The sequence below is a fragment of the Melanaphis sacchari genome, unplaced genomic scaffold (assembly GCF_002803265.2).
Source record: "Melanaphis sacchari strain LSU unplaced genomic scaffold, SCAv2.0 Contig0_pilon_pilon, whole genome shotgun sequence".
NCBI classification, from domain to species: Eukaryota; Metazoa; Arthropoda; class Insecta; order Hemiptera; family Aphididae; genus Melanaphis; species Melanaphis sacchari.
Window position 1 is genome coordinate 25,636,123 of NW_020270366.1, and position 11,555 is coordinate 25,647,677.

Here is an 11,555-nt window from a genome sequence, read left to right on the forward strand (position 1 = left end):
TCCGAATCGAACTATCCTAACTTTAAATTGTGTATAGGTATAGGTATATAGTAGCCACCCAAAACGCATAATTTACTTGGCTAAACAGCGAGTTAATTGTATTTGTCCGACCGTGTCGATCTCGTGATTGACCGCAGAATATTTTACAAGACTTACGTCTTGACAACGCGGAAACGTATTCGGAGAGGGGGTAGTTATCGCTCTGGACAGGATTTTTCTTTTTTAAACGGGCATATTTATTAGGTTAATAATACTTTATATGAAAAAAAAAAATATGTTAAAAAAAATGGGATCTCGTCGCAAAAACTGCAGATTATCGAAACTCACCGCACTCACACGACACTATAATATAGAACGTTTTCAACATTCGTGTTTCCCGTTTGTTTTACAGACGCGTGCGGACTGTCGGACGTGGCGCACATCGAGTCGCTGCAGGAGAAGTCTCAGTGCGCGCTGGAGGAGTACTGCCGGACGCAGTACCCCAACCAGCCGATCCGGTTCGGCAAGCTCCTGCTCAGGCTGCCGTCCCTGCGCACGGTCAGCTCGCAGGTCATCGAGCAGCTCTTCTTCGTCCGGCTGGTGGGCAAGACGCCCATCGAGACGCTCATCCGGGACATGCTGCTCAGCGGCAGCAGCTTCAGCTGGCCGTACATAAACTCCATGTGACACTCCGTCTGGAGGCAGATGACGGGCACGCCCGCCCCGTTGTGATGCCGCGCCGCCGCCTGTTTTCAAACGCCTTCGGCCGATCGCCCGGTAAAATGAAATATATTTTATCGCCACGCGGGTAAACGGTGCGACGTGTCCGCGGCCGCGCGTCACCTTCGACGACGCGACGACGCGCTACAAAGTATTTATATCAATACACGATGGTGTTGTGTTTTCGCGCGGCCGGGACGCGGGAACGCCGAGCCATCACCGCCGGGTGCCGGACGCGTGCCCGTCACCTATTTGCGCGCGCCGAGAGAAGATCCACCACCATCGCCGCCACCGTCTCGTCGTGTCGCCGCCGACCGTGTTGTCGTCGTCATAAAAACGACGATGATTCGCATACACACTCGTTCGGTCGGCGCGTACGACCTGCAGACGAGTAACGTGTTCGACGCGCGATGACCCGTTTTGTATACCGCGGCATCGCGCGATTATTATAATATATTTTATTATTATTATTATTATTATTATTATTATGATATATTACCTATATGCGTTTTATTATTATTATATCCTTTTTTTTTCGTTTGTTTTTATTGTTTTTATCATTATTATTATTATTATTATTATTATTATTTTTATTATTTTTATTATCCTTAAAAATTAGGCTCTAAGTGCGTTTTATTATACCTACACGTTACTTAGACGACCGGGAGAGTTGCAATAAATATTACGATTTTGTACCGTAAAAGACATTTTTTTTCTCGGGTCACGCGTGATGAAAAATCCCATGAGGACAATTTTTATTTTATTATTATTACACTATGCCTATTATTTTTATTATATTAACTGTAGTCAAACTCACGACTGTAAATACCTATACCTAATTATAATATATGCACATAATATACATATACATAGCATGTACAATTAATGCTTATGAGCTATACGTATATATAGGTACCAATATCGAACCAACCGAAAATAAAAAAAATATACACTGATACACGACTAAAATAAATACAACGCCCTGTGAAAATAATAATAATAATAATAATAAACGTTTTTGAGTCATAGTACGATAATATTATTGTTTAGGTTATTGTTTTGTTTTCTTTGCAGACTTTTTCTTTTTTTCTTTCTTACTTATGCTATGACATTATTGCGCATTAATGTATAATATTTATTATTAAATTATATTAACACGTTTGAAACCATAACTTATTAGTTATTACCTATATCACCTTAACTAAACACGCCGTTTCTCTTATACTGTATATCTACACATAATACAACACTACGTGTGTTCGCATGTCGCACAAGACACACGCCGTAAAAAACATAATAATTATAATTTACGTTACATCGCTGCACGCGTCTTGCAGTATTCAACAATATATCTCCTAAAATACAATATACATACACGTTTTAATTGATTTTCAAGATTTTCGAATGTTTTATTGTTTAAGTGGCATGTCTAGTTAAATTGATCAAGACGATGGTTATGGCTACACCTCGTCAAATTCATATTATAATTATTTTAAAGTTTGTTTTGTCTATATAGGCTATATTCAATGATTGGTTTTATTTTTGTTTTACATGTTACCGTTAAACATAGGGTATAGAATTTTTAATTATTTTTTTATTCGGTTATCAAAATAAATCTTTATCATTAAACTGTTTTATTTTACTGTAAATGCTATCATAATACGTTTTTAATACCTATTATAACAAAACTACGTATAAATAATATGCAACGATCTACCTGTTATCCGCCCGTTCAATTGTAATATAAATAAAATTTTGCGGAATGTGAAAATAAAAAAAAAAAAAAAATATATCACCCAATTACAGCAATATTATGATGACGTCAGATATACATAATAACATCAGTGATGCTACTGCAAGGGATGATGACTGTAATATAACGGCTGTAACCTCCTCCCCCAATCCCACCTGTCAACCAAATATGATTCGACCGCGCCAATTCATTATGTATACAGATGCTATACAATTTACATGATATTAAATCAACATAATATAAGCGTGACAAAAACGGATGCGTAGAGGACATCTCAACGTCGTAACAATCACTACAAATTGATTTTTAAAATTTTTTTAAATCAATTAGTAGAAAGTCGAGCATAAATTCTTATTTTGTATCACTAACTTAATATCTAACTTATAAACACTCAAAACCTAAGTTGACATATTATTTTACCTACGCATATAACTACAATATTATGTGTAATAATAACTTACCTATGAAATAAATTTTTCTATATTTCAAATTATGCGAATAGATTATAATATGTAAATTGAATAGGTAGTTAATAAATGGATATCAGAGCTATTATTTTATACGTGTTACTTCTTACTGTAATGATTATGATAGACAAATAATCCTGCAGGTTGTATTCTAATCACTAGATTATTAGTATAGACGTATAGTGTTACGGTGTTCACGTTACAAAAATCTGTCTGAAATTTTTATTATAGATGCAATTATAATTTGTAGAAAAATGATATTCCTAATGATAACTGTATTATAAGTACATGAGTATAGAAGAATGCTGACCAAGCTGCATTTCTTTCTTAGAGTATATTCTATAATACAATTATTTAGGTAATATATATATATATATATTAAAGAGTGTGTAAATTGTGTATAATATATAATATCTAGTTATGAATTTACGATGAATTTTTTTATTATTATTCTATATATAATATATAAAATGTTAAATTTCGCATACAATTTCGTAGTCTGTACTTGTTTTACAACTCGGCCAATAGTTATTTTGCGTCAAACGTAAATCCCATAATAGATGGTTTTTAATAATCTGGTCGTATGTAATAATAATATATTGTAATATTATATAAATTATGTTTATGTAAAATTGATATAAAATTAATATGCAAAATGTTATGATTTATTATGTATATTGATATAATATGATGATAATAATAATAATATATTTATACCTGTAAAACGAGTGTTTTCACGTGGAAAATTTTTTTTGTAAATATTTTACTATTGTATAACTATTGTATGTGTATAGTAAAGAATGCCATATTAAGAAAAAAGATAGTTTTTTTTTTTTTCAATATTATTTTATTGTAAATTTGTGTTTTGTATTTTAATTTCCAACGACAACCGCTATGACTATATTTTCATATAGATTATACAAATTATACAAATATCGATACAATAATCATACTGATGATATTGAGGCGAATATTGGATATTTCCTGCAATAATTAAGTTTTATTGAAAGAGACTACTATAATATTGTGGATCTCGTAGGTTTCGTGAGTTAAATTGTTTATCCGATGAACGTAAGACTTGATTTGGAAACAAATGCAACAGTGAACCCTACAAAAATCAAAAACAATAAATAAATACCTATTTTATGTGATATTTTGTAATAACTGCACACGGATTGAGCTGATGATTCCAATTTCCCAGGTCCGATTTATAGTCTATCCCTCTTGGTATATCGTTATGTAGTGCCGTAGCTACTATAGTACTATGTATATAATATAGCAGTGCACACACAAACGGCTACCGAGGTGTCAATTGACATTCCGATCAGATAATATAAGGAAGTGATGGTAACAAATGTGAGCGAGGATGATTATAGTAATTATAGCGATGTCATAGCAAAAACATTTTTTTTTTTTTTTTATGCATTAAAGACGAAATAAAAATATAATGACCAAAACCCCCCAAAAAAAGCTTTGTGTTCGTTACTGGCACATAGTCGACGAGCATAAATATTACTTGAATAGTTCAATATTGTAGTTCTATACGCACTCGTATATAACTATGCATTGCACATATTTTTTGCGTATAGTTCACAACGTGCGTTCGTCAACCCCGATGTACAGTGTTTTGCAGATACCTGAGGTACCTTGCAGTGAACAAGAGAAAAAACCGCGTTGTGTATCCATGTGGCCATCATCCATTTACATATTATCACGATATACGCAACCGACTGTGTCGTATAATAATAATATGTGCGTACGTAAAATATCACGTTTCGCATTTTCGTCAAAAGGTCATTGCGGACCGTGCGCGTGCATGTTTGTGTGTATACAAAGTGCATACCTTTTAAAAATTTGGTTTCCGTTTGGGAATCTTGCCAAAAAAAAAAAAAAAATCGACAAATAAAATACTTTAGGTGCACTTGAGATTCCCCGCACCCGAAATAGAAAATGAATTGCACTGCAGATTGTCCGACCTATAGGCCGGCGAAATTCTTTCTTTTTTTTTCTTTTTTTTTTTCTGTTCTTTCATTCGTTTGGCAAACGGCGGACGAGTATATCGCACTATATACGCGTTCGCACAACGACGACGAACGCTTCACCCAGCGAGGAATGAATGAGACTTATTTTTAAAACCATTGTTTAAAATGTATCTACGATTTCGTCCTCCCTCGTTTCAATTATCTCTTTGTTCCTTTTAAATTGAACGTATCTTCTTCATAGAATAAAAGAGAGAAAAAAGAAATTAGGTACACACTCGTTTAAAATAGAATCGTTGACGCGCATCGCGTCATCTTGGGTGTTCCGACGAGCATTTTTTTAATTTTTTTATCATACTGCCTGCACCACTACTATTAATAGGTACATAAATATATATATATATGTATTGTGTGTGTGAGTATATGTGATAGGTACCTAAATTATATACAACGGCACAACGTCGTCTGCAAGCAGATGCTAATTATTGAAACATCGGGGATGACATTTTATTTAAAGCGCATGGTCTGCATGTTGACAGCGCTTGAAACTGCATTACTATACTGAAGTTAATAATTAAACGCTAGATAATATACCACTACAGAGATGAGTGTTTCATTGGGTATTAGAGTCCGCATATATAGGTGAAAATTGGCATAAATTCAACACAGTCTACAGCCACTCATGCACCCTTTCCACAACCGCCACACCATTGAGCTGTGAATTATCACTTAATAGTTAATTATTAACTTAATAACTTATACCGTTTTTTTAAAATAAATAACTGTAATACAAATTGAGGGTATACTTATAAATATCCTCTAATATAATTACATTTTATAAGAGTAAAATTATAGTTATATTATAATATAATGATTATGATTTATAAATGAATAATAATAATAATTATAAGCATAGGTATTTACCTATAGATCTGTAGATATATTATGTTATCGAGACATTGCCATTTTTAATTTTAATTTGTAAAATAAAATAACTATTATAAAAATTCATCAACATCCAACGGTTAAAATTAATGTTGTATACTGAAATATAATAAGTGATGGTTATTACAAAGACTCTATCAAACAGAACGCATTATTCACGCGCATAAAAACATCAAAAACAGTATTAACGTCGTGTTGTATTCAATTACAAATCATATTGGCTGTCTAACATGACTCGTCAGTGGCGCTAGAACGCGATGTTGTACAACATTACAAAACCATGCGATTACGTTAATAACGTGTTTTATTTGGTAGAGCCTTAATGGTAAATGTAAAATTTAACTTGTTTCTGATGTTTTATATTTTAATATAAGAAGTTAATCTCGTAATTTATTTATTATTAAATTTAAATATACGGGCACGCTTTATAAAAAAAAAAATTCAAACTTTAAATTTATATAAATATACTAAGCTTTTACTTTTATTTTATTAGCAATGGTACAAGAGTATAATAATTATTCACGACTAAAATTATGTTTATCTTTATATGAGTTGCTTATAAATTGCGTTGAATTAATTAACAAATAATTTTTTTTTTTTTTTGCTTTTCCATAGATTAATAAGTATGTTTAATATTTTTAAACCCCAAGAATTACACACGAACCAATTTTCCCTCAAACGACTAAAATCAATATTCCACAAATACCTATGACTGATAGCTAGACTTAAATTTGGTTTACGACCTTAATTTTTTTAGGTACATAGGGCTAGGTGTAATACCTATTAAGCGTGTGTTAATGATAATTGTTAAAAATGTTCTAGAAAATTTAAATATTGAAGGAAACCACTAAAGATAATAAATTATTGTTTATTGCATATTCTCTTTTCTTTTTTTGTCCAGCTATAGATACGAGCCATTTCGGATAAACTATTTATTTTAAGAACCTATAATGGCGAAATAGTACCTTTGCAATGTGTACCCAGTACCAGTGTCAGCGTACAGTGTATCTTTAACAAGAATATACCTGAATACTGTACGTCTGTATTCTATTACGGCCTTACTTCGCCATTGGCACTTTGTATACTTATTTGATAGAAGGACACTACATGTATAAATGCTAGAAATATACCATCAACTTTCCAAGAGTAAATTGTGCACATTACACTTGAACCGTGTATGTAGTACGTGAATCAGTAAAAAGCATACAGTATAGGTATACTTCAAATAGATAGATACACTTGCCACGGATACACTATAGGTAGGTACACTTGGGACTTGTAATACGGTGCACGGTCAGTGGCCTAAAATTATCCGCGACGTGTACAGTGTAAACTTTAGAGACTACAGAAAAATAATAATTAGCATCAAACACACTTGATCAAACTTCATGACAGGCGACTATTCCGTTCAAAAATTTTAAAATAGTGGCAGAAGAAAGAGAAACGAAAACGAAAGTCAGGACTCATTTGCAAGCTTGCCCAGCGGAAGCATCTACAGCCCACGAGGGACGAAGGGGTATGAAAATACTTCTGTGCTTCGGGCCTCTGGCCTACAATGCCCTACATAAGAATTAAAACACTTTAACCGACTGTTTAATAGTGACACAGCGTGGCACTATGACATGTAAATATATGACCGATTTAAATATTTTTTGATATGTCGTTATGTGCCTACTAGGGCAATAGATACGTTATCTATGCGAAACAAGTGCAATTGACGCACTACGTATAGGTAGTAGTGCAATAGTCTACGATTAAGTGTCCAACGTAAACTCTTAAAAATTTAAATCCATGGTCTGATTACAGATAACTTTTTACGTTTTCACTTTTAATTTTAGTAAGTCAATACACAAAATTGGTTTTATTAATATAAATTTGCCATGTAATGTCTACTAATTTCTATGTTTGTAAACTTATAAAATCCTCATAAGACTTACAGTAATAGTGCGTTTCTATAATAAATTTTATGAAAAATATAGATCATCAGATAAAAAAAGTTTCGGAGTATCCGCAATGGCTCCCATTTGTCCGCTTTGACTCCACTATTCATTTGAAGGTGGCCGTATCGGCTCCCTTAAGATGCCAATGGTATGGACGCACCGACTCCCAATTAATAGTATTTTCCTTCCCATTCACAGGCTGAGGACTGACTACAGATATGTTCACCAAAAGGGCTCTTAATGAACAATTAGCTCCATTGGATCGCACTCACAGGCTGAGTAATAATAAAATACATAGACTAATGCTACGCCGATTGCTCGAAATAACAACACCAAGAAATGTAATATACGCGTTAAAGATATGATAAATAATCAAATATCAACAAAGGGTAGACGTCTCCACAATTACAATGTAAGTATATATAATAATAATAATAATAATAATAATACGTTAACTTTTAATAATATGACTTACGTTCACAAATGGGACGCAATACGGCCACTAAACCGAAGAAATGGTCAAATACCCGGAGCCGATACGGACTCATTAGTGCCTGCCGGGAGCCGATGCGGTATCATCCCAAAAGTTTATCCCAATAATATCCTTTAATTTCGGGGGAGGGGTGGAGAGGGGCTGAAACACCCACAGCCCCATCCCTGGCTTCGCCACTGCTACGTATTCAATTATTGTTCCTGTATAGTTTTATAAGGTATTTTTCATACAAATTATTTTGTTTGCATCGCATAATCAAATTGTGATCAATTCAACCATTCCAGGGGTAGATACTGAAAATTAAAAAAGTAAAAAGGTAGAATATCTTTAGGTAGATAGGTACTAAAGGTACTTACAGCACGAACTGTAGCTACTAGCTACACATAAATAAATAATAGAAATAATACTATGTCGGATGTCCATAATAATATTATGTTCGTGAATTTATGACGTTATCTCATCGTGGTGTGATAATAATATATTATCGTGATAACTGATAATGGTTGACGTTTGAACCGTGATAGTAGCAACGGGTTCGAACTTCGGAGTTCATCAAAGACTTCGCGCGTCTGAAGATATTAATCTTAACGTTGAATTATTCGACCTGTGGAATTGTTCGATCTGAACGAGTGTTGTGAGTTAGAAATCTGGCCACATCGCAAAAGTCGAGCACTTCCGGTCGCCCGTCGTTGAATTGTCAAAGGACCGACAAAGCTCTGTTACAGTTTCCACACGTGATTCGTTAGCAGACCTCAAGACATGTCGGCCCAGTGCACGAAAACGGCGTGGTTGACGTCGAAACTTAAACAATTCGCGCTGGACGAGGAGATATATTTGAACTACATCGAAAGCGTGTTGGATGGCGAAGAAGATCGATGCGAAAAAATAAGCGCACTGGAGGCTATTCTCGGAGAAGTATTGGTAAGCACCATATCCTACCGTATGAGGGCTGTCAACCAATGTGTGGTCAACCACCATTTTGTCATCAAACTATAAAACGTAATATGCTTTTAGTGTGTGGTCTACCGATTCTTTTATGTTCTACTATATAGCTGGGATATCTACATGATTATGGTTATCGTATATTCGTATCACCTACCTGTTTGTTATTTTAAACCACTATTCTTATTTTATTTTTTCATCTCCCAAGTCTCAGTGTTAATGTTTTACGTATCTAAAATCAATGCTATTGTAACAACATTTTAGTTAATTTAGTATTGCATCATAGTAAATTAGTTTAAATTCTGACTTGTATGGTAGATTATAACTATCCTTTTTAAAAATGCAAGTAAAGTAGTTTCATAACACCTATATAGCTACTTATATGTTTAACTTAAGTACAATAGGTGTTTATTAATTACAATCATGTAAACGATTTTGATTTTTAATTCATAAAATTATAATAACATTTGTATTGTGGATTGAATATTATACTTGTTTAGGTAAACCACATATTTAAAGTTCTCATTCTAAAAAAATAAAAAAAATTATTTAAACAATATGAATAAACATATTTTTACTATTCTTTCCACAGAGTGAGAACGAAGTGAAAACCCAATGCATGGAAATAATTAACATGTATGACACACAAAATGACAGTGGTGCTAGTGAAATCAAAATACCCATAGAGGACACCGAAGAGGCTTTGGTTAAAATGTTAGAAAACAATATAAGAACTGTTGTGACAATTCCCAATAAAACCAACAAACTAAATTCAGATGAGGAAGATTCAGATTTAGTTAAAATTAGAAAAAATATTTTAAGTCAATATGCACAGGTATGTCATGATTAGGGTCCTGAATTTTAGATTGTTACTTGTCATTAATTAACAAATGCATTTTTTTTTAGATTAAAAATTGAGTTAGTTTCTTTATCATATTTTGAAATATTTTTTAAATTCTGAAAAAAATACTTATTATAATATTTTATTCTATCATTTAGTCATCAATAAAATAAAATAAATTAAGATAAAGTAATACATTTTTCATTTATAATACAATGAATTTGTGTTCTGTTTCTATAATTATTAATGGTTTTTAATTTCTAAATTTTTCAAAGATATGAAAAATTTGCATATTTTGATATTAATTAAATAATTCCGCATAATTTTTTTACCTTTTTAAAAACTTATGAGGATTTGTATGTTTCTTCAAAGAAAAAATATTATATTTCAATTTTTTATGTATTAAAAAATCTAGACTTGTCATAATTATTAGATCAACAATATCTTCATACCTACAGTATAAAAATGTGAAATGTGTATAAATTATTACATATTAATTTTGTTAGAAAGAAGCAAATTCAGAAGAAGAAGAAAGTGACGATTTAGACATAGAACATAATACTAATGCTAGTTCTGTATTAGCTTTAAAAAAAGAACAGAGAGAAAGAGCTAAAGAACAAAGTTTACGTAAAAAGGAAAAAGACAAAGAAGACAGGTAAAATTTTGATTTATATTTCATTATCACATTAAGATATAAAATTATAATAGTGCTTTTTGTTATTTGAACTCATGCCAGTCGATAAAAGCTTTGAAAGAGTTGATTAAATATATCTTATGATTATTATTACTGAAAATAAAAAATAAAACAAATATATTAATTTTGATCAAAATTTCATTTCACAGAGAAAAACAAAAGCAATTGGCACAAGAGAAGAAAGACGCTAAAAAGAAAAAAGCTCAAAAAGTGGAAAGAAAACGCTGAAATACTACAGTAACAAGAATTGTGTGCAGTTTGACAAGTGTTTTTCAATTTATCTAATTAGAATTTAGTTGACATTCAATGTTGGCAACAATTGCCTATACATATTGAAATATTTATTAATTTGTGTATTATGTTTGATTATTTAAAACAAAAATGATATAAATTTCGTACAAAGACTGTATTTTAAGAACATTAATGCCCAAATTTTAGAGCTTTATATTCATAAAATGGTTATAATATATGGTTAAGAATTAATTATATTATTAAGGTTTTAATTAATGTTAAATTCTACTAACATTTTGTTCAATATTGATATAGAATATGTATTAATAAATAATAATTATTAAAGCTCAAGTTCCTTTTTAATAGTTGACATTTTTTATATTATTACTTCTCGTGTTCATCTTACTTCAAATTCATGTTGACAGGTAGCTTAATATAAGATAAAATCCTTTGCAGCAATGGGGCAAACTCCATCCTACTAGTGAAAAAGAAACATGCAAAGTCTTAAGATGGTAGAAGTTGATTAGCTTTTACACATTATAAATTTGTTCTAGCACTTTGATCCGGCATG

The 11,555-nt window shown here is 32.0% G+C and overlaps 2 protein-coding genes across 3 annotated transcripts in view; both read left to right on the top strand.

The window, feature by feature from the left end:
* LOC112594006 (steroid receptor seven-up, isoforms B/C) overlaps window positions 1-1,212 on the top strand; it is a 41,329-nt gene extending 40,117 nt beyond the window's left edge. For both annotated transcript variants that reach the window (XM_025338597.1, XM_025338605.1), the window contains one exon: window positions 392-1,212. In XM_025338597.1, the coding sequence (XP_025194382.1) occupies window positions 392-666 (275 nt within the window). In that variant the 3' untranslated portion in view covers window positions 667-1,212. The remainder of the gene's footprint in view (window positions 1-391) is intronic.
* A 7,602-nt stretch (window positions 1,213-8,814) lies between these two features.
* Window positions 8,815-11,237, top strand: LOC112594077 (coiled-coil domain-containing protein 43). Its single transcript, XM_025338698.1, has 4 exons — window positions 8,815-9,197; window positions 9,811-10,053; window positions 10,566-10,714; window positions 10,903-11,237. The coding sequence occupies exons 1-4, from the start codon at window positions 9,036-9,038 to the stop codon at window positions 10,979-10,981; spliced, it is 633 nt and encodes a 210-aa protein (XP_025194483.1). The 5' UTR covers window positions 8,815-9,035; the 3' UTR covers window positions 10,982-11,237.
* The last annotated feature ends 318 nt before the right edge of the window (window positions 11,238-11,555 follow it).

Bases quoted from the DNA above. Each gene is read 5' to 3' on its own strand.
- LOC112594077 (XM_025338698.1), top strand. From the start codon at position 9,036: ATGTCGGCCCAGTGCACGAAAACGGCGTGGTTGACGTCGAAACTTAAA. The intron at 9,198-9,810 runs GTAAGCACCATA...TTCTTTCCACAG, and splicing joins CTATTCTCGGAGAAGTATTG to AGTGAGAACGAAGTGAAAAC. The intron at 10,054-10,565 runs GTATGTCATGAT...TAATTTTGTTAG, and splicing joins TTTTAAGTCAATATGCACAG to AAAGAAGCAAATTCAGAAGA.